This window comes from Brachyistius frenatus, unplaced genomic scaffold (genome assembly GCF_029030835.1).
Source record: "Brachyistius frenatus isolate BFR_SWC_R1_liver_20210118 unplaced genomic scaffold, ASM2903083v1 Contig_257, whole genome shotgun sequence".
NCBI classification, from domain to species: Eukaryota; Metazoa; Chordata; class Actinopteri; family Embiotocidae; genus Brachyistius; species Brachyistius frenatus.
This window is the reverse complement of record NW_027210856.1, coordinates 21,866-49,303: the sequence shown is the minus strand read 5'-3', so window position 1 is coordinate 49,303 and position 27,438 is coordinate 21,866. Positions and strand designations below refer to the sequence as shown.

Below are 27,438 nucleotides of genomic sequence, written 5' to 3'. Positions count from 1 at the left end.
GTCCAGCGTCTATAACGGCACCGTGGCGCTCCCTGCAATTAGCGTGCTCATAAATACAGGTCTCGCAGACAAATTACAGAAGTCCTGCATGTGGAGGTTTCAGCAGCCGACCGCTGTAACCAGGCCGGACAGACCAGGTCCATCTACCAACATCTCTCTTTCTCTCTCTGGGGAAAACCTCAGAGGGTATGAAGGTCAAGTAAAGCCAGCGTGGGGAAGAGGTGGGATCACAGTCAGCTTTGAATGAGCACTTCCGGGTCACACTGTGGCAAACCAGGCCCTCCTCTCCACGACGGAGCTCAAACAGCTGGGTGTAAACAAGCCATTTGCTGCTTAAAGACTCTCAGCACTGCCATGCTAATTCTCCCCGAACCGACTCCTTTAGCACTCCACTGCTTGTCGGACACAGAGGGGGGATGTGTTATGGCTCAGGCCCACTTCTGCCAGGAACCCAATTGATTAGTCAGCAAGAGTGGCTTTCTATAGAGGAGGCAGAGGAAGGAAGGCGACCACAGGTTACAAGAGGTCAGAGCTCCTCTCTGTTCGCTGCCTCAGAGTGGGATGAAATCAAGCCCACAGCACCTACAAGAATGAGGTCATTTTCACGGTGTGTGTGTGTGTGTGTGTGTGTGTGTGTGTGTGTGTGTGTGTGTGTGTGTGTGTGTGTGTGTGTGTGTGTGTGTGTGTGTGTGTGTGTGTGTGTGTGTGTGTGTGTGTGTGTGTGGGAGTAACAGAGCCCGACATAATTTGAACTGGAATAATTTCCTCCTTTTCCATCGTGGGACAGTTTACAGAAGCGAAGAGGACAATTTTCCATCGAGTCCTCTGTTATGTTGGTCGGATAAATACTATTTTCCTCTGCTGTATCTTCTCCCGAGTGTTTGTCGGGGACACACGCCAGCGCAGGAAAACGTTCAGGTGGAGAAGCCACAAAAAAAAACATGCATTCCAGGAAAACTACACGGTATAGATCCACGTTTTGGGCCACCCACAGTCGGATGGGTGCAGGGGAGGTGAGAGATGTAGGGCCCATGAACGGCGAGTCCTCTCCTGGCTGCAGACATGCAAACGTGAAGGGGCCCTCGGAGCTTCTCCGCTTCCAATCTAAGTCGCAAGCTGAACTCGCACGCTGCCACGGCCAGAGCAAACACCGGGGAAAGACGACCGAATAGGAAACGCCACCGCAACGATCCCGGCAGGATCGTTTCTACGGCCGCCGCTGCAGACGTCTGCTTTCCACTGCGCTACACTTGACAGCTATACGGCAGTGTTCCTCGTAGTGAGGGGAGATCTGATATCCAGCACAAGCAGAGTTTTACTCTAAAGCTGTCACAGATAGTGATAAAATGATTTGGACGTGACGAGCGTGTGATGTTTCTGTCTGGCTTTGTGACTGCACAGCGTTTTCATCTCTTATCCGGTGTCCCACATATTGAGGCCATGTTCAAAATGTCGGAAATATGGAAATGCAGCTACAACAAAATAAATTTCACCCAAACCACAAAGATGACTGCCAGACAGATGAGGAAACAGGAGTGAAATAATAACTCTTGTTCACCACACTCTGCAGCATTGCAACCATACAGGTCAGCAAACTGATGGAGTATGCACCACATAAGGCCATCCGCTGCGAAAATTTAGCTTCCTTTTATGCTCACTGTGTTTACTCGATGTGGGAGTTTGGACAGTTGCATTGAAATGAAATATAACAGTTCAGTCCTTCACTTATCTATTTGTGCGTTATTATGTTCCAAGTGGAACATTTTAGAACATTAGAACATTTTAGAGCTACCGCTCAGCATCTAACGTGTCCCACTTTGTCCCACACAGACACAGCCTTTGCCCAACATTTGGTTAGTTGGAATCTGGCCACCCCAATCACAGAAGAGGAGTGAGGGTACGTCGCTGCTCCATAGAGGGACGCAGTGAGCACGTGCGCGACTCTCCAGTCACTAGAAACCTCCTTAAATCATTGCATATTCAAACACACGCCCTGCGGACAGTCGTAACTCTTCAGCGCTCTCTTACCGGAGCGCTGACGGACGCAGATGGAGATACACAGAGAAAATAGATTGGAAACACACACACACACACACACACACACAGACAGACACAGACACAAACACACACACACACACACACACACACTGGTGAACATGCAGCTGTGGTGATGTAAGCGAGTAGGTGGTGCAGTGATTTCATCCCCACCAGACATTTTCAAATCCCCACTGTTGTCGTCTCTGGCGAGGTCCAACTTGGCTTCCCTACATTTCAAAATATAAGAGACTCCCATCAGCGCGCATGTCTGTGTGTGTGTGTGTGTGTGTGTGTGTGTGTGTGTGTGTGTGTGTGTGTGTGTGTGTGTGTGTGTGTGTGTGTGTGTGTGTGTGTGTGTGTACGAGGAGGTAACACGGACAAATTGTCGGAGAGCATGAGGAGTCAAGTGTGAGTGTGTTAAATATGGCCTTATCTCCTGCTCCACGGCCCCCATGTGTTTAACAAAGGGGGAGGGGGGAACCTCCATCGACTCCCATCCAGTCAAGTATAGGCCTCCCACTATTTTGTTTAAATTAGTGCCTCACATTACTGTTACAGCTGGGACACACTCCTACACGTAAAGGGTGAAAATCTCCAGTTCACATTTCTTAACCTTTGACCCCATTCATGGAGAGGTTTACGTCACCGGGTGCAAAAAAGGAGGAATGTTTTAAAACATTATAAATAAAAGCATTTGCCCTAGTTTTTTGTAACAGCCGTGCAATAATTCAGATTCAAAAGGCAATTTTAAGCGAGCAATTGCTCAGATTAGACGTTTGAAACACTGCAGAGGCCAGTGGAAGTCTTCAGCCGACATTTTTAAATCATGATATACCTCGGGTTTATCCTCCTCCCATTTATCTTCTTATCTGTCTTGTCTTCACGTCTCCTCCGACACCTCTCGCTTTCCAGCGTCCCGCATTTCTTCCCTCTCCTCCAGCAGCACCTTTCCCACCCTCCCATCCTCCCCTTCTTCCCTCTACGTCCTCTCCTCCTCTCACCTTTTTACCGGTGAGCAAACCTGCATGCAGCTCTCTCCCGGTTAATGACAGGCCTTGGGAAACTGACCACGCTCATTATCAGTCTCAGCTTTTTTAAATACAGGACCTGACATTCCTCTGCACTGAGGTGTAAACATCTACCTCTGCAGCTCTCCTGTCCTGCGTGCGCGTGCGCGTACACACACACACACACACACACACACACACACACACACACACACACAGGCACTTTTTAAAGTGGTGACTTTGCAGCAGCAGTGCAGGGCATGGAGGAAGGCCTGTGTTTCAGGGGTGGGGGGGGGGAGTTATAGTAAGAGACAATTTTAAGCATCCAAGTGTGGGACAAAACACACATCTCCTGCTCAGGCACCAGCCTGAGAATACATCACAGCAATGGCTCCAGCTAAAGAAGTCAGATTGATATGTAGACGTATTATCAATTCTCCACATACACAAAAAGATGAGAAAAATGTTAATTATGCATGTGTGGCAAACCCAAATGTGCCCACTTTGCTTTGCAGTCATGCAAAACCAACGCACACAAATGTTTCTTTTTTTTGTCTTCCTCCACGTTTAAGTAGGCTGCAGCTATAATAAAATAAATGTTTTAAGGCGCCTCCAAGGGCGCGCAGTGGTCAGGATTTTGTACAAAAAAAGGCCACAAGGAACAGGTGTGCGCACTGCTTAGCAGAATAGCAGCGAGCGTAAACCCGTTGGTCAGCAAAAAAAAAAAAAAAAAAGAGAAAGAAATTCAAGCAGGCATCAGACATTTCTCAGAAAACACAGCTGCACCGGCGGCTTTTGTCCCAAACTGCCTCCAGCGACGCGCGTAAAATGTGTCCTTTAAAATCAAGGAGAGACTGGTCAAAACTGCATATAACTCAAAAGAGATAAATCGGTGTGGTTTATCGGAGTCCTTCACAGCTACTTTACCTTGTGACTTTGTTGTCTCCCCCCCTCCCCTCCTCGCTCGGGTTTCTCCGCTCACGGACACCTTCCCTGGTAATTCGTCGCAATTCAGCTCATAATGTCTCCTCCACTGCGTCGACGTTTCACTTCCTTCTCTCATTCATTTTTTTCATTTCGGTGTTTCCACGTCCCGTCCCACTGCTGCCCTTCTGCTTTTCTTTTGGAGCGCTAGACTTCAGTGGAACCCACTCACAGCTCCATTCAACAGACTCATCCCATTTTCCTTTAAAGGGCCGAATGAGGGATCAAATTTCTCCAGGAGTCAGGCCCCCTTGTGTGCAGGAGCTGCTCAGGATATTGCATTTGGGTTTTCCCTTTAAGATGTAAACACAGTCTAGTGAAGATTTCTCTGGGCTGAAAGGAAAAAGTCTGTTACCCCTATAAAGTTATACTATAATAAATCCAGAATCTACAGTGACACACAGGAGAGATCTAAAGCTGAAGTGCAGGACTTTTACATGTAAATGAACTTTCAGTTACAATCAAGCCTAATGAGTTCACCCACTGCTGATTAAACCTATCAGCCCCGGTGCAGTTTTTACATGTGTCTGGTTTGACGTTGATGAATGCAAACTGGCCCTATAGGCAGAGCTTGTGCACTAACTTTAAATTAACCTCCATCCCAACTTAAATGGAAATAAATTAAGTCAGTCAAGTAGCTCTTATAGACTTTTCGAAGGTTATCGGACCAAATGGATACAATTTTAATCGTGAAATGCTTAATTTCTTTGGTGTTCGTGACATCTATTATTTCATTTATCCAACATTTATCCACAGTTCATCCACCGTTTTACAGCCACAACAGTAGTGACAGAGTAAGTATGGACAGAGTTTTTGTAATGACTTTCACTGGCAGAGGGGAGAGTTGAAAGTTCCTCATTGCAGGTTTAAGATCCCCTCCAGACATGTTTTAAGACCACAGATGTCAGCCTCGAGAAGGGGCTAAAGGAAACGTCTAGATATCAGCAGTTTTTTTTTAGGATACATCATCTAGGAACCATGAATGTCTGTATAAAATTTCATAGCAATCCATAGAATAGTTTTTGAGATTTTCAGTCTGGTAGTCCGACTGCCCCAGAGATTATTTGTCTGACATGGCTAAAAAAAAAACTCAACAGCTTCTTCTTTCTTATTGAAAAATCAATCTGTGAACATGTCAATATCTTTAATGTATAAAATGTAGCTGATAAATGTGTCTTACTTCATAGAAAAGTCCATTCTGTGCACTGGATGTTTCATGTTTCCATGCCACACTTGTGCACGCTGGTCAGTTTCAGACCTTTTTGTAACATCACAAAGTTCTGCTTGTGCGTACACGCCTTGAACTCGGATTTAAGGTGAGCACAGAGAAACCTTCAATCTCCAGCATGAGATGAATGTGAAAACAGCCTTCTAGTGTCAAACTCTGTACATTAATCATCCACATCCACGTGAAGTAACAGATGAGTAACACCCATTTTTGTGGACTTTCAGTAATTTTAAAGAGTCTGTATTTTACCTTTAATTAAAAATCAAGAACTTTAAGGACCACCATGTGTGGGCATTGAACAGTTTTAGGTTTTTAAGTAGCCTAATTGCATTGTGTTTGTTTATTGGCGAGGCTTGCAGGCCGGCCTTTACTGGAATCAAAAGTTGTTAAACCGACGTATGGAGCTTTGCAACTGTAATGAATCATTATGTGGGTAGTAAAAGAATTGTGAGGGGATAATTTGGGAGGGTTTTAAGAGCACACCAACAAAACTCAAGTGTGCTCAGGTCTTGCATCCCGTTCAGAGTCCTGGCCTTTACTCTCTAAACCCTCTCAAGGATTCCCTCGAAATGTCAGAAATAGTTCGGAGTCAAGCTGCTTTAATCAGCAGTGTGTAGTTTGGAAACAAATGGGGTTCAATCAGAACGGCAGACTTGTGGTGGGAAGATCGGTTTCCTCTCATCGAGTCTTCGCACATCTCCATCTGGAACATTTTATAATGTCTGTCTGAGCATTTCAATCTTTAGCATGTTACACGCAAATAAATAATTCACAGCATTTACAAGCTTCTTTTTTACACTCACACAGCATATGATGATAAACCGTCAAGCAGCGGTTAAAAGAGTTTCAAGTCTCTTGTTATAATAACGCTGAAAAACTAAATCTAATTATAATATGGCCTGAAATGAAACCATGGCATATTCTTTTTTTTTTTTTTTAAGTTTGCGCGTTAATGTAAGAGGCATGCAGTGGTGTGACACGCCCTGCTGCGTCCACTGACTGAAGGAGCACAAATACAGAATCAGACAGAGGCAGGGAACATACACGCAAGTAAGCACAATAACTTCTCAGCGGCTGATGTATGCAGAACGTGGATGGGGACGTGAGACGCTGCGTGACATGGAAGTCAAATCTAATGATCATATATAAACACTTGAGTAAGACAAAATCACATGCATGTTCTCCATCTGAGTTTGGTGTGTCAGGGAGATAACATTTTTTAAGTAGCAGTAAATACAAAGTGAAGCTAAAGGCTAATGATATTTTTCAAGGATTTCTTCATAAATTTGGACAAATTACAATTTTTGACCTGATGGTGGCGCTATTTTAAGGCTATAGGATCACACATTTTATGACAACATTTACGTGAGGATGTGACTATTTTGTAAAAGAAAATTCATGGAAATCTGCTAAATAGTTGTTGAGAAATTTTTGTCTGGACCGGAGTGATGAATCAACCAACTGACCAGCAGACATGCATTCACATTAAGACAAGATGCTAGCATGACTAAAAGCTTTTGATGGTAATTGATACGTTTTTTTTTTTTCCACTGTTGACCTTCCAGTAAAATAACATTTTGAGTGTATTTGAGTGGTTTATGGAGATTTGTTTGTCCATTTGGTACTAATATGGCTCTGGATGCCTGTTCAAAACTATAAGAGAGTGACTGTAATGGGTGCAGATTTCAAAAGAACACTGTAAACACACTCCACTGTGTGAATCAACACTTCTTGATATGATTAACTGCACCTTTCTGAGTAAAATGTTCCCGAACTCCACCCTGGAAGAGATCAGTTCGGAGCTGGGAGGGTGACTTTACAGCAGGGATTTTCAGTGTTGTAGCTGGCCGGGCTGAAGGCTCTGCCTTGTGTTGCACAATAAGTCAGTGCCTCATTGCTCTCAGTCAAAACAACTGGTGTCAGGCCTACATGGTTTACATGCCTATTCCAGGCCACAGCTGCCAGTGCAGTGAGGGGGACGCAGGACAGTGGAGAGGGAGCTTAAGGCCAGTTCCATCAAGTGTTCGCGGATTAATGTGTGTTCTTGCAGCTATTTAACCTCCAGAGCTATGTGATGACCCAGACTGTGAGCGGGTCACTGAGCAGAGCTGGGAGATCCCAGTGACCCGTCGTATACCAGTGTCAGAGGAAGTGCAATAACAGAGTCTGAAGTCCTGAACAGCAGGCTGAGAAAATAAAAGCAAACAAAAGACGATTGTTAAATGTCTGAAACCGTCTTAAAAAAAAAGGCAGGTGATATTCCACAATTATCTTGTGAACAAATCCCATGAAAAGACCAAAACTAACAAATCCAACATGTATTTTCTGTGAGACCGAAGCTTGTGCCTTATTTCTTTCTCTTCTGCGCTGTGACACGTTCCTTCATTATGGACACTGTAGTTTATTTTAAGTAAATCCTACGTGCACAAACACCCCTGCTGTAAATACATGTTAGCACACTGCACAAGCACCACAAAAATCAATCATTGTAATCCCTCAAAATATTCCCACCCAAAAATCTTTCAAATTCAAATTATCTGTACTAATGCGCAGTAAAGTACAAAAAAGACTATTAATTCATAATTTAGCAGACCAAAAACAAGGAACAGCTTTTTTGGGACATTATTCAGCTCCATTTTCAAGAGGAACAAATGGACGTGATGTAAAATACAAGACAGACTAAGACAATGTTGATTTGGGTCTTTCCATTAAATTTGATGACAATAACTAATATTGTGCAGTATTAGCAGCTTTATACTTAAATTGCAGTTCCTTTGAGTGGTTCTTTGCAATATGTATTCAGTAATAAAACTCTCTACTCTTGCAAATGATGCACACTAAAGTATAAATAACACTATGAAATCCATATCAATGAAATCAGACTGTGTTTAAACTGAACTAATGGTCAGTGCCATCAGTTTTCAGCACGGAGACACAGACAGAGGGTACACCGACACACATTTGTCAGAAACGGTTTAGGTTTCAAAATGCCACAATAAGCCACAATAAAACAAGAAAAATCTGCTTCCAGTTTTCAGTCACTTCACTTCCAAATGGAACAGACGGCAGGAAAAATTCACTGCAGACTCAGTCATTCCACTCTTCTATTTTAAAGCCATAATTTGAGCTAACACAAGTAGAGAGCAGCTGCTTTTATGATGACTTTGCTTGATTTTTTTTTTTTTTTTTTTTTTTTATGGGACCAAAGCTTAAGTTTGAGTTATGTTTTTGTTGTTTACTTTGTTTTCTTGTATTTTGCATATCTTAAGCAGAGTAATTGACCTTGTACATAAAAAGAACAACATAAATGAAAGCACTGAGGTGAGATGGCTGACTGACTGCTGAGCCATCTTCCACACAAGACAGTGACAGTGATTAGAGCTCTTCTCCGTGGCTGTTGCTCCGCCACTTGTCTTGGCCTTCACTGCAGCACTTAAAGCAGGGCATCGCTCCTTTTTTCTCACATGTTGACTGACTTTTTAACTACTGGGGACTTTGTTAGGCTAACAAATAGGTCTCCTTTTCCCTCTCTGATGTCCTTTGAGCATTTTATTGCCATTTGGCCAGCCGTGCTGGAACCACAAAGGGAGTGGAGCATGATGGAAACTCCACATAAAAAGAAAATAAACCAAATTTTACTTTAACAGCGACGTAGCGAGAAAGGACAGTGCCGGGGATGAGAGATGCATAGGATAACACGTTTGACACTGGTGGGAGGGTGGGGGGGGAGAGAGAATGAACATACATTATGAGTTTTTATGGCGGAAAAAACTACTCACCATTTCATTTTTTTCCCCCTCTGTGATAACAAGACCGTTAACTCCTCTCCCCTTTGCCTCTTTCTCCTGTTTCTTTTGCTTCCTCTTTGGGTTCATTGTGTTTTCTTCTCGCCCCGTGTGTGGTCTGCTTGATGAGCGGCCGTGTGGCTTCAAGTTGACAAAGGCTGCTGTTGCAGGTAGGGGTCATCTCTCCTTTTGGCCAGAGCTGTGAAAGGAAACAGAGGCTCTTTAAAGTTCTTAAAACAACACCACTCTCTAAAAGTCACTGTCAAAATTAGCCCAGATTAGAGCAGTTTTATCAATGACTGGATCAATGTAGCACTTACAATATAACTGGATTATCATTACCCGGAGGTAGAAAACCAATGTTGGAGTCATCAAAATCTTATTGTCTACACTGGTAGGCTGAGTGAGAAGCTGTGACATAGAGAATTTAAACTTGGAATTATATGTAAACTTATACATATTATTAACTTACTTGTAAAATTATAACTAAACACATATTTAAACCATCTCTTTTGGAGGACATTCCTAGAGGATCCACGTCTGGCAATGTTAGTTGTTTAGCTAATAAAAAAATAAAAAGGGAGTGAAGTTGAAATCCTTACTCCTTTCACACCTCCTTATAGTTGACCAAACATGGCATGAAGTGTTTTTTTTTAAATTTTTATTGTAAATCATTTCTGTTATGCAAATGCTCTCGGACTAATGCATTTTTTTTTTTTGGCCAATTGGACAAATCAGAAGCAACTTTATTACCTTTTAGCTTGATATGACAAGCTTCTTTCTTATTTACACGTCCAGCAGTTATGGAGCAACATTAGTCGTGTTTCTGGCTTCCTGGCAAATGCAAAGTCCAACTTTAGCATGCACATTGTGACTTAATACCGGGTCTGCGCAACAGGCATTAAAGCAAGAGGTTTGGGCTGACATTGTGCACACTGTCAACATCATCAGCACTCAGGAGCTGTTGGAAAACACGTCTATAGCGAGCCTGGTGACAGTGGCTTTGGAGGCAGACAGCGCGAGTGTGGTCACAACAGTGATCCTTAAATCACAGGTCCATGGGAGTGATGACTGTTTAGCCACTTCACAATAACACTCATTTCATGACGCTGCACGTGGGACTGCACGCGTGCATTGTGTGGGATTCACATGTGCGTTTGTCTAAAGGACGTGTGCATTTTCCATACTACAAATATGCGTGTTTGTCCTCGAGTTAATGCTCCTCTGCGTTCAGGACGAAGCCCTTTAAAGATGTAAATTACAATGCAGAATCCCGTGGTCATGCTTTGCAGCCGTTTACCATAGGTGATCCAGCCAGACTGTTTACAATTGGTCGGAGTGTAAATCGCAGCCAATCCGCAAACCACCGGACCACAATTGTTGAATATAGTTTTCCACCCCGACTGAAGCTGTGAAACTAGCCACGTTCACATCCTGCGGTCACAAATTCACAGCTACAGTCAGAAAAGATTTCAATCCGTCAAGTCCCCGGTGTCATATCGGATACGTTTAGAGCTCTATCCCTTTATTGGATTATGCGATTGGGAATTCAACTTCCCTTTAGGAACACTTACATGTGCACTGGAGGTGAGGGTCTAGTGTGTTCCCTGAATGACATTTGGATGAAGGAGGGGATTCGACCTTTTTAGCCCTGCAGCTATGGGGTGGTCTCATTTCGCATCGGGCTTTCCTGGAAAGCAGCTGTTCTTTGCAGCACCGTTTGATATTTGGGGGGTAATGCACCTCTCCGTCTTCTAACAAAGCTCGATAAGAAAATGTATACCACTCTAACGACAGAATGCCGAATATGATGCTGGAGCTGGGAGCAAGTTAGCTTAGCATAAAGACCAAAAACAGAGAAAACAACCAGCCTGGCTCGGTCCAACAAAAGCCACCAACCAGCACATTTAAAGTTGACAATTAACACTTCGTTTCACCCCTTTCCAGTCACGATGCAAAAGCTAAGCAAACAAGCTGCTTGCAGGATTTTCAGTGCAGACACACATCACATTGAACTATCATCAGACTATTAGATTGGACACATGTTAATATTCTTTGCAACTATCCGCTGTACATGAGGAAAAAGAACACCATTGTTGGGGTTTTTTTTGCAGACTGTCAACAAATAGCGAGGCAGAGTGAGCATAAACGTCTGCTTGAGCACATCACAGGCATCGAAGGGAATCTCTATCCATCATGGTGATTCCCACAGACAAAACAAGTCAACACCAAGGACAGACAAGATCTGTTCGGGCACAATAAACTCTCTGTTTACGCTGGGAAACGGTGAATCAAGTGAGAAAGGACCCGAGGAGAAGGAGCACGATGGAATGAGAGATAGAATTAGAGTGTGCTGCGAGATAGCGTGCATATGTGTTTAGAAAAATTGGAGAAAACACAGTAAAACAGGGTGGAGATTTAAAAAAAAGAAAAAGTAAATTAAAAAATGTTTTTTTTAAAAAGCAGGGCGTTTTTGCAAACGGGATGAGGCAATGTCACATGATCTTTTGAAAACGGTACAGACGGGGAGCTGCGAAAGCCCGAGGACAATGGAGAGTATGAGAGCATGAAATGGAGAAAACCCAGCATTGTAAACTGTGACTCTCCAGCCCGAAGGCTTCGCTCCTCTGGGGAGAGTTTGGCCGCCGGTCCTGCCCTGCGCCGGGCCTCGTGTCAGTGGCCACAGAGTGTTTTGCATGCAGAGATGACAAGATCCAGCTTTGATAAGACCTTTGTCTGACACAGGAAGAGAGGAAGTGAGTGAGGTTTAGGTGCCATCCCTGTACGGAAACAAGAACTTTAAAAAAAACAACTCAAAGGCCCGTCTTCATCTGTGCACTTTCATCGATGCTGGACTCTTTTCCTTCCAACTTCACGAGAGAGCAATGGCGACAGAAGAATTCAGATCGTTTACTCAAGGAAAAGAGCTAAAACAACAGTCTAAAGCTAGATTTATAGCCACTGGTTGTGTATCTCAGCCAACCAGTCAAGTTGCAGTTTAAATCCATGTTGGTCCAGATTCATAGTACGTAATAAAGACTTAGGAGGAATCCCTGTATGTGTTCACATGCTTGACCAATGAAGCTGATTCAGACACAACAGAAAGCTGCAGCGATCACAGTCAACAATGCTAAATTATAGAAAAAGAAGCTACATATTGTCATGATGGACACCGAAAATTAGTGTCAACTAAATAATGATCTGAAAAGGGGTTTTGCAGAGCATTCTGATGTCCCAGCAAAGCTGACCTTTGACCCTTTTGGAAATAAAATGTCATTACTCCATTATTTTAATCCTGTGAGAGATTTGTGTGAAATTGTGTCAGAATTTGTTAATTAATTATTGTTATGACCACAAATGTGTTTTGTGAGGTCACGATGACCTCACAAAAATCTTCATCCTCAAGTCTGAGTGAACGTTTGTGCCAAATTTGAAGAAATTCCCTCTTGGTGTTCCTGAGATATCGCGTTCACAATAATGGCTGGACATGAGAGTGATGTATTGTTGATACTGTTGCATCAAAATGGAAAAGGTAAGTATGCGTTTACTACCAGCAGCTGGCTAGTTTAGCTCAGCACTGGACTGGAAAAAGGCGGAAACGGGTACTTTTTCAAACTTTCTCTTTGTGTCACAATTGGCCTGCAAAGAACAGCAGTAGCACTTTTCTGAGACGCAACATGAGATGGAAACGCTCAACTGGAAGTACCGCCAAGTTGCACTGAATTTAATACCGCTTTCCTTTGAAGCAGGTAAATGAAACTGGTCGCTCATTTGATGTCTTGTTTTTTTCTTAGATCCACTTCCTCCTGCTGCTGTTCTCGGGAGGTGAATTCAGTACATCTGTTGTTGGTGTTGGAGGTGGGCAGCGCAGTGTGAGAAAGGAGCTCGAAGGGAAGGTGCGAGGCCCACGCAGCTCTCCACACAACCTGAAGCCTCGCCGCTGTATTTTCACCTGTTGAAAGCTTGGTGTCTTTTCCTCCAAGGTAGAAAACACAGAAGAGTGTGAATGCACCACGAGGGGATTAGCACCAGCGCAGCCTTGTTTGTTTTGTTTTTTCAAGGTGCACCAAACGTACCGCACACACGTCGACACCGATTTTGATTTGACGAGGAAAACATCACATATGCACACGCGTTAAGCAGAAGAAGGTTGGAGAGCATCACTACTGCCACGCATTCCCAGATGCTGCAGTTTGGTCCTCGTCAGTGGCTGTTTGACGTGTTGACAGAGTAGACAACAGCACAAAGTGACCTCCCGGAGGGAAACTGTTAACCGCATCCCCGACGTTTATGAAGCCGTAAATCCCCTGGTCGCTCAGCGCCGGAGAGGTGTGCAGCTTTGTGTACGCACATACCAAAACCGGCTTTGTCGTTAAAGAGACCCGCTAGAGGTCCACGTGGGGACTTCAAGGGACAAGGAAGCGGACGGAGAGAGCCGTGACGGGCTTGTAAACCTGTAGCCACCACACACGCTGTACACACATAGAAGAGAATCAGAAATAAGGTAATAATACACCTGAGATGTTATAATATTACTGAAATACATTTTGTTGTGCATCCTGTGTAAGTCAACTCATCACATACAGTAGACTAAAGAAAATGTTATATCATGCGGCCTACTGTTGGTGGTCTGAGGAGACGAGAATAAATAAGCCATTTTCAATTAGATTGCACACCATAAATCGTTTTAAAAAGTGAAAAAAGTGAAAATGTTATGATTTGAAAGAAGTCAACAGTTCTGAGGTTTTTTTGAAATTTTTTACTTAGAAACAGTGTTGCTTCAAGCTATTACTATTGCTAACACGTTGATACAGGTAACCACTTGGACGCTGAGCATACGGTGAACACGACTTCCTTAAACTGTGTTTAATGCTAAATAATTGTGAAATTGCTTCCTTTATACAACTCCAAAAATAATCCACATGCTCAATATCAGATCAAAATTCAGCATTTGTTTGGGATTTCTTTCAATGTGCTCGTAACAGAAACGAGATCGGACATTAATTCTGACCGCACCATTTAACAGCTCTGTAAAAGCCTGATACATAAAAGAGTGCCTCACAAATAAAAATACAATCACTGTATAAATCAATAAAAAATAACAACGCTGCGATTTGTCTGGTAACCACATGCAGCTGATGTAAAAACCACCAGGTCTGCAGCCTGACAGCCTCGTATCTTCTTCTAAAGGGGGAAAGTGGACACAGAGGTTTTGAGAAGGGTGAAATTGGGCCTGCGTGGTGAAAAGAGCCAAAACAAGACAAGCACACATTTTCCCCTTCCCTTCTGAGCTTTCTTTTCCTGGACAGATCAGATGTCAGCCTCTTTCATCTCAGTGAGTGGGGAGCTGATGTCATGCACATACAGTCAACGACTCTGACAGCATTCGGTCACAGAAAGGAGGGAGAAGAGAGAAAGGGGTGAGGGTGACAGTGAAGGAGTCGACAAAGAAAGGAGAAAGAGTGGATGAGGAGCGAGGAGACGAGTAGAGGGGAAAGACGGGGAGAGAAGGGGGTATACGAGTTTTCATGGAGGGAGAGAAAAAAAAACCCGAGGGGGGCAGAGTGATGGTTTTAGCAGACTCAGGCGCAGCAGACAGCAGTATAGAGAGGAGAGGAAAAACAATTTTCTGCTGCACAATGCAAGAACCAGACCGTAGTATGGTTTGCCTACTTGTGTGGTGTTGTATGTCTGTGTGCAACTTTAGTAAAGTTGACAGTGAGAGCCGTGGAGGTAAAGAGAGAGATGGACTGAAGGAGGTAGAGAGAGAATCAAAGTGAAAGAATAAATGATTAAATGAAAATTAATTAAAAAAAAAAAAAATTAAATTTAAAAAAAACAAGGGGGGGGGGGCAAAAGGTTACAGAAAGAAGAAAGATTGTGAAATTTAGGATAATGAGGTGCACGTCTGTCTTGTTTGAGCAACAGAATTTGAGGTCTTCCTGTAATTTTAGTGACACGCTGCCCTCTGCTGGTCAATAAGTGCACTTGCCTTCGTACGTTTCTGTTTTTTCCACTTTCCACCACGAGAGACCGCCAGAACTGCAGCCCCCCTGTTTTACCCACAAGATTCAGATGAAGAAAAAAGATTCAGGCCAAAGCCAAACCACAGATGTAAAAGTTTATTTTGAAAAGATATACAGTGGTTTCGAAGGATCTCTCCTATTTTGGGTTTCAAAAATATATGTTGTTTATTTCCTGCCAGGAGACTCATTCTGCTTAAGAGAAAAGGAAAGCTGCCCATGGTATATGAAGACTCAGTTGAAATGGTTATTTACTGTACGTATTTAATTGTATTTATCTGGGACCGTGTCATTTTTAACGAATATATCACTGTTTTATGTGACAGTTAGTTAGCTTAAAGCGATCTTATGTGGCAGGTCACAATTAACAGCACTACAAAAAACTTGACAGAAAATCTCAGAAGTACATTTACCAATTAACCAATTAAACCAATTAAATACAAAGTCATATCCAACAGGTGAATATTGTAAAAGTCTTTCAACAGATCAGTTGTGAAATCTTTGGATAATACATTTTCTTGTAGGAGGAGGCCGAAATCGAATAGGTCAAAACTTTTATATTTTTATTTTATGCATTGTATCTTATGTTTTAAATGTGCACTGCATGACCTGGTTGTTTGCTGAATGATAATAGACATAACATGATATCAGCGTATATGTTTGGTCAATATGTGCAAAGATGAAAACTTTGTTTACAGAACACAATACAGAAAAAGATGCTTGGGTTCAATTAAGAAATTGTTCCATTTTTTTTTTCAAAGTTATTTATAATTATTCAATCCCCAGGGAAGTTTACTGTTTCAGTGCACTGATGCCAGCGTGGACAGTATCTTTGTCTCAAGTGTCAAATTTTTTGCATGACCAGATTTGAGGAATCATTACAAAGATGTCTTTTTATGAATGTAAATTGAGTATACATATAAATAATATTAGCCAATATTGGAAATTTTTTTACTCCCTAATATCAGCGCTAGAAAGATCTAATAACACGAACTTTTCATTTCTCCAATTAGTCTTTAGTTCAATGTCGAGTCATATTTACATGGTGACAAATATAAACATTTGTTTAAGGTTAGGGAATAAAAAAAGAACAGCGTTGTTTGAAATTAGAGTCAAACAGCTGGCGGCCATGTTAAAGTCGGTTGTTTTGCGAACCAATCCATCCTCCCCGACCACAATCAATTTATCGCTCTAAAAGTCCTCCTTTTCCCCCCTTGAAGTTACAGTTATCATGCTCCAACCGGACTGGTTCTCAATTTTCTGATTGATTTGTTTTAAATCAATTACAAATTCAAAAGCAGAGTTGTTTTCGCCTTGAACTGTAACTACACATCATTGCACACCCTCAAATGTCACTGACGTTACGTTGCTCCGTTTGATGTTATTTTTGTCCTTTTCCCAGAAGACCAATAACGATCTTAATCTGTCTGACTAATCAATGTCACCATTGTCAGCCAAGGACTCAGAGAGCCTCACATGTTTGAAAAACTGCTATAACTAGATTTTCTTTCTTTCTTTTTTTTTTTTGCATTTGTAACACTCTGTATCACGCTTTCAACATGGATATCTGCTTTTTTTTTTTTTTTTAAATGTATTGTTCAGCATGTCTCAGACAGACTGCAGAGAGAGGGCTTATTACTCAATGTACTTCTAAGAGAAAAGATGTTATACAGCTGTCAAACGCAACAGCGCTGTTAATGACCAAATGTTCTCTTCAGGAGTCTTTGATGGCTTGGCTGTACAAAGATATAACAATAGAGTAAATAACACCAGACTCTTGAAACAAACAGCTTTCCTTCTGCTGCACCCCTCCTCCAGTTCTCACAGAATGCTTGTGGTTCTTTTTTTCTTTCTTTTTTTTTTTTTTTCACTAAACTATCACCACACTAGCGGCAACAGATGCTGCCATCACTAAAACACACTCACACTGACACAGTCGATTTACCCCTTGTGCACCTCTTGTCAGTTTTTGTCTTTAATCTACAAAAGAAGCTCCCCCAAAGCCCCCCAGCCAACGCCTCACGATGCAGGGTAGCAAGAAAGACATAGTTGTGTAAGACAATTAGAGTGGGTACGTTTCTGAAAGGGGGTCGTTCAACAGTTACACGTCACGGAAAAGCGTCCTTTAAGTATGAGCTCCGGCGAGGCACAGGAAAGAGGGCAAAAGGTCGCGGCCTCGCTATCGGTTTCTTGGTGGGGGTGAGCATCCTGAAAAAAAAGAAAGGGACAAGACAATTGAACACTCTCTCCCTGCACTCTGCCCCAGCAGCCTCCTCCCCGCTCGGCACCCCCAGCAATGCCACATCCCATTGAATAATGGACACTTTGATCAAAGGGGAATTCCAGCTCTCTGTCTCTCGCTGTCCCTATCTCGCCGTACTCAGTCAACTGGAGCGAAGGATGGAGGACATACTGGTTATTCAGTTCCTGGTATACTGATTAGGACACAATGGAGCCTCATGCTGTGTCAGTTATGTGTGTTAAAGCATCCTCTACTGCCCTATACGCAGACACGCACTCTCACGTGCATGGGCACACACACTCTCTCACTCACACACACACACACACACACACACACACACACACACACACACACACACACACACACACACACTGCTCATCCTGAGCTAACTCACTCTGAGACCGTGACCCTATAGCAGGTGGTGTGGGGGGCAACAATTGCTTGGGTCTGGCTGGAATCTGTTCTCGGCCAGCTGTGGAGACGCCGGCCAACGGCTGGCCTCGCCTCAAGAAGAGGTACAGAGGAGGAAAAAACAAAAAAGTCAAACTGGGAGAGGCGTCATGGATTTGTCATGGGACAGGGGAACACGGGCAAAGTATCATGGGAAAAAGTAATTCGGGGTGTCAGAACTGCATCGTAGAGGCTCGGAAACAGGGTACAGAGTGATTTAGAAACACATAATTGAACAAAACACGTGAATTATCTCAAATTAAATTCAGGGTTGATATTAAAAAAACGTTATCATGATAAACTTCATACATGTCTATTTTCAGTTCTTAAAACCGCATCTTGTCAAATAAACAAGTATACAGAGTGATTTAGAAACACATAATTGAACAAAACACGTGAATTATCTCTTAAATTAAATTCAGGGTTGATATTAAAAAAACGTTATCATGATAAACTTCATACATGTCTATTTTCAGTTCTTAAAACCGCATCTTGTCAAATAAATGTCTGTACAGTTACATAAAATGATGCAACTGGTGGTTTTTACTACTGGTTATGAATAGGCAGGATGTAACCAGATGATGCATGTTTTGATAAATAGTCTACATGTGATGGAAATATTTGACATGACATGGAAATAAAAATAAGAAAAGCTCTATGTTGACAACAGATACTTCTAAAAAGTGTATCTTTTGGCCAGTTCAGAAATAGAATAATAAAAACTATTGCAGGAGATGCTATGCTATCCTGACTTTTTGTTCCCTAGTATAGGTAAAATGAAAAAAACACAACATCCTACAACTGAAGCAGCTACGTTACACTTTGTCAGTAGATCCTCACTAATTGTTTTTGTCTTTCAAGGTGCAGACACCCGGCTTGCCATGCAAGTTTTTCCCTTTAAAATTCAAAACGTAAGCAAAGACAACCATGATGACATCACCTGGGCTATTTTTCTCCAACATGACAAAACACAAGAGCCACAGAAAACGTGGTGTAGCTGTTTTTCCAGGCAGACCTTTTACCCTAACTAGAATACCGATCTTGATGCGTGAAATCTGTGGAGTTCCCCCCAGACCCAAGACGATGGAGGAAGAAGAGCCGGTCAGGATGCTGGTTCTGTCACTGTCTGTTATGTGTGCAGTAATACTCGCGTTATTCACCGTCTCAACCATTAAAGGCTCTGCTGTTTCACCACCGACATACATAAAGTCACACATCTACCACATTTTCCTTGATATTGTTGTGTCCGCCATACATCCCCTTTATCTGACTTCCTCTCCGGGATTCTCTCCACCTGAAAGTGTGCCTGTACGGTGTCCGCGCCACATTAAACGCACGCTTTCCACACCGACCGAGACTAATGCAAAGAACGGAATGGGACAGTGTGTGCTCAGAGTTTACAGAGATTGGATGAAACAATCTCGTATCAAGTCATCATCTACATTTGGAACATGGTGAAACATGTCAAAAAAATCATATTGGATAAAAAGTCTGGTTTATTTTTAGCCAGATTCTCATTAAAGAGGATACTGTGTTTAAAAATTGCCTAAAAAAGTTATGTCACAGTAAATCTTGCCTGATTTAAATTATGAAAAAACAGCAAAACAATCTTCTTATTTTTTTGACTGCTGTTACGGCTTCATGTAGCGTTGAACGGTTTGTTGTTTGTAGGTCGACCACAATGGAAATACGACTGGGCTTTTATGGGTTTTAGAGTGTTTTAATCCTCAATGACTGTAACTAATGCCGTGTGCAGTTATTGAATATTTGTAATCATGACATAAATTCAATCAATCAATCAACATTGTAATCACCAGTGCAATTACTCAAATCTGGGAACACACTTCCATTGTTCATTCCGAGTCCGATGGGGCAACACAAGCAAACAAAACACAAGGTGATCAGACATGTTGTAGCCTAATAATCCAACATGTTTAACCACATCATCTAAACAGCCTGGTTTGGAGGTAAAACTGACAGGAAGTAAACCCAAAATGTTGCTAACGATCCCTACTTTCACAGGAGAACTGTGCGCGCGCTCGATAACAGTAAGTAGGTCAAAGGCTTAACTGTACATATTACTGTTAACCTCTTCTGTGAAGGTCCGACCGCTTGTGCTTTTGCTCTGAGCCTCTGTTTAGTAATGTTGTTGTGTTGCCGTCTTAAGCTATTAAATTGTTTTTCATTAAACGTTATCAATAGAGAAGAGGGCTAAAGCTATACATGAAAATGACTTGAGGTTGTATCAAGCTGTAAAAATTCTTGAAAGAAAAATATTAACAACATACTTGTTTTGACCTGGCCAAGACGCAAATGAACAAACTATAGGTTGGGCCTTGTTATGTATTTCAATAAAGATGAGAATTGAAAACGTCTGTGGTTTAGTTATCAGTGAGGTCACTGGTGATAAATATGTACACGCACACACACACACACACGTCATCCATATGGAAGATAAATACGCTTCAGTCCCGTGTTAAGAGTAGCGTTCTCCGCACCAGGCGTGACGAATGCAGGAGCAGAAGAAGGTGAGGCAGGAGGGGTGTTGTTATGCGGGGCCGGGCCACCACAAAGGGCAGCCAGTGTCTCCCTCCTGCTAGGACCGGAGTTTCCTCTCACCACCTGATTCAGCATCCCACATCTGCCCCGAATTAGCATGTTAACAGACGTGCCCAACAAGGGGGCCGAGGCAAAAACAGATCCACTCAGACTAACGCAGCCAGACGGACGGCCCACAGGAACGCCTCACATGTTCCACCGAGGGAATGCAAAACATCCTGCGTTCGGCAAGCACCTCGGAGTACAGTGCACATCTGGGCTGCAGATGTAACGTCAGCAAAAAAAAAAAAAAAAAAAAAAGTAGAGGGTGCTGTGCCGTTCTGCATGCGTGCTCGGATGCTTGTGTGTATGGGCGGCTCTGTGTCCATATTTACACAGAGCGACGCGTTAAACAATGGTGTTTTTAAATACGGAGGCCGCGCACACGTGTGTCTATGTATGTAACCAAATGGGCCGTAGCGAGGAGCAGCAGTTTGGCGGGTGGAAGAAGGGCGAAGATCAGAGGCGTAGCTTCGCAGGAGTAAATACAGTCAGCCATTGAGAGCTGGATTTTGTTTCGAAAGAGGCGTGAAGGCTCGACATCTATGAAGAGGAGCGGAGTTGTTTCAGGTCAGTGGAAGATAAACACACACGGACTCAGATGTTCTGACCACGACATAAACTCTCTCTAAAAAGCAAAAAAAAAAAGCAAAAAAAAGGGGGAGGAGAAATGAACAGAAACATCTTAAAATAAAAATGATGCCTAATAAGAAACATGTCCGCCCTGTGTCTTCACATCAGAACAGCGAATTTTGAAATATGCATGATGTAATACCAGACTGATCTTCAAGGGAGAAAAACTTAAGGAGTTCACAGAGGGCATCTTACTTCATCTTGTTTCCTTTGTTGTGTAACACCATGAGAGCAGATCAGCGTCTGCAGCTGAGGATACGTCGGGAGTGGCGGTTTGTATAACCATGGAGAACAACAGGATCGAAGAACTCATGACTCATCTCATGATCCGAAGATGGTTGTCAGAAGCGTCGCTACTAAAGAGTTGACATGTTGTTTGCAGGCCTCACTCGTTCTGCTCATCGTTATATAATGGGGGTGCGGCGAATCAGATTTATTTTTCTGCTCCTTAAATCAGGTCATGCAGTTTTACATAGAAACGTTTTCCTGCTACGAATTCTACTTTCATGAAGTTCACGGTCATTTTTGAGGCTAAACACTATTCTGGTCAGTGTAAGTCCAGTGCAGTCAGTGCACTTACAAATAACCTATTTGAATATGGGAAAATACAGAGTTTTTACAGCTCTTGAAGAGTCTTAAAAAGCTTTAAATTTACAATAGATTTCAGTTTCCTTAGAAAGCCTTAAATCTAATTTACAAAAAGTTCAAGTGTTTTCTCTTGCTTGCTGTAGGCAGCAATGGTAGTTATAAAAACGTTTTTTTTTTGTATCTGAATGTGAGCTTTTGGGAGACGTTATAGACCGATAAACTCAATCTAGGATCGTCTCAACTATGGATTGTGTTGCAGAAGGGTGTTTGGTCCATTTCTTTTTACCAAGTTTCAGTCAAAATCAGACATGTAGCAAACACTGTCATACTGCTAGCAACAGTAACGTCTCCTAACATTTTTTTTTAATTATTTTGTCAGTTTATTGTCTCATCCATCTCTATCCTTCCATCCATTTCTGATGCTCATGCAGTTTAATGTATTTAATTAGATTGTTAGTTATTAAAGGAGCTCTGTGCAGGATTTAGTGGCATCTGCTGGTGAGTTTGCAGATTGCAACTTACTGAACCCCTCCCTCTCCTTACCGTACTCTTCCAACCGTGTAGTGGGAATCAATGTTGAATCTAGAGCCAGTGGTCGGTTCGTCCTCTCTGGGCAACTGTAGAAACATGGCGTGTGGAGGGGAGCTCCATGAAGGGCTCATTCTAGGGCAATAAAAACAAAGGCATTCTTAGTTAGAGGTGTTTATACGATATTAAAAACATAATTTTCAATATTCTATTCTATTTCAGCCAATAGAGCTCCCTAAATCGTACAGACTGAACCTTTAATATCATATAATGCTAGAAAACACAGAAAAAGATGTGATAAATAAGGTAAATAAATATCATGCCCACTATATTTCCATCCTACTTTCATACCTTGGCCAATCTCATGGTAACTAAGCTGTTCAACTGAATGCAAAGTGAAATGAAAAATGCTGCTGATGTGATTTGCACTTCTTGACCAGGGCACAGTACTGTTCCCGTCCACTAGGTGACACTTGTGCTCTGTTATCTGCATCGGTGGAGAACCGAGACTCAATCTACAAACACTGAGCTCTGACAAAACTCAAAAGTTCTGCTTGACACTGAAACTCATGACCTCCACCGATACACATATGGTGAACAAAAACAATTTTCCCGTATAGCGTGATATCATCTGTCTATAGCTTTTCGAGAAACAGACATAAGGATGACATTAACAGCTCAAACCAGACAAAAAAAAAAGACAGGCTACACATATCTACAAACATCCTTACAAGCATAATCACGTGTATGCTCAGTGTCAGGCATGTTATGAACTTTCCTATGCATTTATGGTATCGTTTGACTCAATGAACGCCCGAGGCTCATTTCCTGGCATGAATTAAACACCTATAGGTCTCCTGAATGACTGGAAACAGCTTCAGATGAAACCATAGCACAACAGCAGATGAACTTTCCAGGCATTGTTGTTGCTGGTGTCCTCAGATCTCATTAAGCAACTGTGTCGCTTCCTCTCCGTCGTACGTTTCCTTCCCCAGAGGGACATCCAGGCCAGTGGTTAAGAAGGCCTGTGGGACTCAGAGATGAGAGGAAGGTAAACACATTGAGGGAGGCCATAAAAAGACAAGAGGCTGGACGCTGAAAAAAAAAAATAAGTGAGTCAACTTATTCTTGAAAGGGCAAAAACAGAAGCAGAAATAGCTGAGGATGAATCAGTCACATAAATGGTGAGATTTTAAGAAGGCTGTTGTGTGTATCATTTTAAATCAAAGAAAGAGGTCATCGGGGTATAACATCCAATAAGCAGTTAATAAAATGAACAATCTGACATTTTCCACTTGTTCATTTTGGAAAACACATATAAAGCTTGTATAATCTCCACAAATATAGATCTGCATTTGAAAGCAGAATCTGTGCGCGTCAGGGTGGGACATGAGGAGCAGAAGAGTTCTGGTTTCTTTTTGTGGCCCAAATAGCACTGACTAATCACGCTTGCATGGGGTTTTAGTCGCATGATGAAGTTAAACAGTCCATATTAAGAGCAGAGGAAGAAAACATTAGCTGAAACGCAATCTCAGAACCCGCCCACTATTGTCTGACAACAATTCAGCTTTTTATTAGCTTTGTTGTTGTGGTTTTAAAATGTTAACAGAGTGGAAACTAGCTAATTGTGAAAATATCTGATTGTAGATGTCAACTCTCAACTCTAACTCCAGAGTGCAGATGTTGTTATAAGCTCTAAACAACATTGACATATTGATACGGCTAACCTGATAATAAACAGTTAGTTTACACATTAGGCAGAAATGGACCAACCATTCATTTGGAGTTGTGTTTACAACCATGTAATGCATACAAGTCCAATATTTACTCCTTTTAGCTCCGTTGTGGGTCTCCACCAACCCCTGAGGTAAATGTTTGGCTCTTCAGCCGCTAAATGCTCCATTATGTTAACCAGCTAGTCATTAACTTTGTCTGTCTGCCATTCGGTGCAGGTCAGATAGTGAACAGAGCGAAAAAGATCCGTAAAATTGAACCAAAAGTGTTAAATTTGGGCCATAAAACCAAAGCAATGAGCGAACCATTTCCCATTATACACAGTCATTTCGGCTATTGTCGTTATAAAAACATTGATTAGTGTGGAGTTAACAGACAAATATGGGAGTGGTATTCATCTCATCTAGCTCTCTGCAACAAAGCAAACAAGCATCTTTCCTTAAAATGTGAAACTTTTCCTTTAATTCAATAAACTGCTGACTGAAAAGTAAGGACAAAAAAACAAAAAAACAAAAAAGTAAGAAATGTTTATCTGGTTGTCAAACACTATTTTGCTTTGGGTGTGTAATGAGTAAATGAAGGAGGAGGGAAAATAAATCCTGCGATGAAGACACTTCGGCCTTTCAGAGCTCATTTCATCGACGGTAAGAAACCACATCCCTCCAACTGATTAAGGAACCCCCTGCAGTGTGTGTTGTGTGTGTTCTGTTTACATGTGTGTGTTATGAGTGCTCGTCATTTGAAGACAGAAGTTATTTCCCACTGTGCGGTTAACACCTCTGTGGACCAGTTTAATCTCTCCTCTCCCTCTTTTTCTTTTCTCCTATCCCTCCGGCTCAGTGAAAGAGTAAGTGGGCTCAGGTTGTAATTACAGTAATGAATGATTTTGCTCTACCTTTCCGCCCATGTAAAATGTTTTTTTGATCTCCCCCCACCTCCCTCCTCTTTTTCTGAAGCCCCCCTCCCTGTTCCGCGGGATGTGGGCTGGCAGCTCAGGCCTCTTTGTTTTTGGTAAGGAGATCCCCTGTTTATGTGGAGGTGGGTGTCCCTGGGTGTTCTTTTTTAACCACATTTTCTTTGATCTGCTCCTACCACTCTGGCCTCCAGTGTGTCAGAGTGTGTGAGGTTGTGCGTATAGTTATGATAACAGCATCAGCCCGGAAAAAAAAAAGAATACTACACTGTCTTTACATGAGTATAGGCATGTATTACTGTGTGTGTGTGTGTGTGTGTGTGTGTGTGTGTGTGTGTGTGTGTGTGTGTGTGTGTGTGTGTGTGTGTGTGTGTGTGTGTGTGTGTGTGTGTGTGTGTGTGTGCGCACTTATCTTTGTGTCTGGTAATGTAAGTGCAGTATGTACGAGGTTTTTGTGGCTTCAGGAGTCTGGAGGAGTGTAATAATGTGTTGTTGGACAACATTATAATTGAAATGTCACTTGAAAAATCAACTTCCATCTGCTTCTACTCTCTCAACACAAATTGTCACACGAGTCCGACGGTCCTGCACCTGGGAATAGTTTGGTTATTATTACGCGCATGCTTCATGTTTTAAACCCTCAACATCAATTTCCCCTCTTTTCTTTCCCCCTTAAGGAACACAAAACTGCTTTAATCAGAAATTCTTTGGTTTTTTTCCCCCATTAATTTCCTCTTTTTAGACTGAAACAGCTTAAAACTTCAAGCTGCATGACTCAATATGTTTGCATTAGCTATGGTTTAAATATATAATGTTAAAGCTGTCATTCATAGTCACAAATCAGCAGAAACGGATCATCTGACTTTGCAATTCCCGTCTTTTTTTTTTTTCCTTCTGTTTTTGGACCTGCGACTGTCTGTTTTGGTTTAGATATATTTGTCTCATATTGGTTCATTTACAGCAGAAAAAAAACCAAAATCACTGCACACTATGAACCAAACAGTAGACAACGTTGGTGACAAGCTGGTAACATGGTAAGAAGACGAGAAAACAGGGAAGCGAAACGCAGACTTGTTTAAATGAACTTCATCGGTGCTAATGTTACAATGTTGCGTTTGCAGCTTGATGCACAGTGGATTTGGAAATCACAAATTCACTAGAGTTTGAAATACAGTTTTATGGAGTTGAACAACGTTTGCCTGCACATGTGTCATATGTACCAACTCATCAGCAGGCCAGCTGTCTGTGTTAAAGGGTCAAACAATTCTCCCTTCGACTTCCCCTCTTTTGAAATCGCACCCGATAGTGAAAAATCGCAGTTTTACAAATTGTCACTTATTCAGCTGATTCGGCACATTAAGGCTTTGCCAATTGCTGAGCACTTGTGCACTATCTGTTTGCAATTGCAGAAGTAAAACTGTACATGTAGCAAGTTTGTATCACGAGAGTATTTTCAAAGTTCCTCCGCAGAGTCGACAGCTGCACACTTAGAGGAAGGAAAAAGTCAATGGTGAGTTCAGATAGGTGTAGCAATAAGAAGTGTTTTTTATTTCCTTATACATAATTCAAACGGAGCGAACGGGGCTGTGGTCGAATGCTTTACACCAACCTCTTGTCTGGCCTTTCACCCTCGCACCCCCTCAACTCTCTGGGTCACAGCTGGAGCGCTCCTACGGGCGTGCGGAGCGTTAGCCGTCAGACAGAGCGAGTTCCTGGGATCAGAAAGTCTTCCTGCCTCCACGGTCCTGCTTAAACTCACCCCCAGCGAAAACAACCGTGTAGTGGGAGGGGAAAATGATATGAAACCCGGAGTTGCTGACCCCTGCTTCCACAGGCGGTTCACAGAGAGTTGAGTCAGAGGTGCGGGACGGCTGGTTAATTCCTCCCTTCCTCGGCTCCAGTGTGAGCTCGCAAACTGTATTATCCTCCACAATTACAGCACATGAAAAATAACCAGAGTGAAAGCGGAAATCCTTTTTAAATTAGAATGAAGTCAACTTTTGGATAGAAAATGGACAGCTGTTACTGCTCCAAGTTCTTATTTGCTTCATTTGCCCTGAAGGGAAAATTTGACAATAAATGTTAAAATCTTTAATGCATTACATAAGAATTGTTTTAAAGAACTTTAATAAACTTTTTTTTCAGATAAAAACTTCTCAACCTCCTACTATAGAATACGCATCTTCGTCTGTTTGGTATTTGTTTAGATGTTGCAGCCAGTGTCGAAGTACCTTTGGCTGCAGTTCCTCTGATGGCCACTAAAAGCTGGCTCTTGGTCTGTTGCTCCTGGCTGTTCAGCTTCTCCACTGAAAAACAAAGTGATTCATTTTCTCAAGAACTTACAGGGTTTCTCGGATTCTTTCACTTCCAATTTTGAGTGTTTTGATGGCAATGTCAAAGTTGTTAAGTCGTGCGGTTTCATTTATTGGACTCACACTTACAAAAAAGTAGATATCACATCTTAGCAAGTTGTTTCCTCATTCTACTTCAGCAATCCATCCCATTGCCCTGATTTAGATCATCTGGATATTAAAAAATAGACCAAATGTCCTGGGTGGTATAAGCCAATGACTATTTATGAGAGCTGGATACCAGACGTCAAGATGACACCGGTTCAATGAAAGTCCAGCCTTGTAGAGCCAAAGAAAAGCTTGACATTTAATGCTAATGTTTTACATATATGGAAAA

General features: G+C 42.2%; 1 protein-coding gene across 3 annotated transcripts in view; it reads right to left on the bottom strand.

Annotated features, from left to right (window-relative positions):
- The window catches only part of plekhh1 (pleckstrin homology domain containing, family H (with MyTH4 domain) member 1), a 54,113-nt gene extending 27,050 nt beyond the window's left edge, over nucleotides 1-27,063 (bottom strand). The window contains exons 1-4 of one of the 3 annotated variants that reach the window (XM_069721114.1): nucleotides 26,982-27,063; nucleotides 22,950-23,128; nucleotides 22,119-22,238; nucleotides 9,036-9,240 (exon numbers count right to left, since the gene is read on the bottom strand). In XM_069721114.1, coding sequence (XP_069577215.1) covers nucleotides 9,036-9,131 — 96 coding nt within the window. In that variant the 5' untranslated portion in view covers nucleotides 9,132-9,240; nucleotides 22,119-22,238; nucleotides 22,950-23,128; nucleotides 26,982-27,063. Of the gene's footprint in view, nucleotides 1-3,971; nucleotides 4,171-9,035; nucleotides 9,241-22,118; nucleotides 23,129-26,981 lie in introns of those variants that run through there. The other 2 variants (XM_069721113.1, XM_069721115.1) reach the window with 2 other exon arrangements.
- Nucleotides 27,064-27,438: the final 375 nt, after the last annotated feature.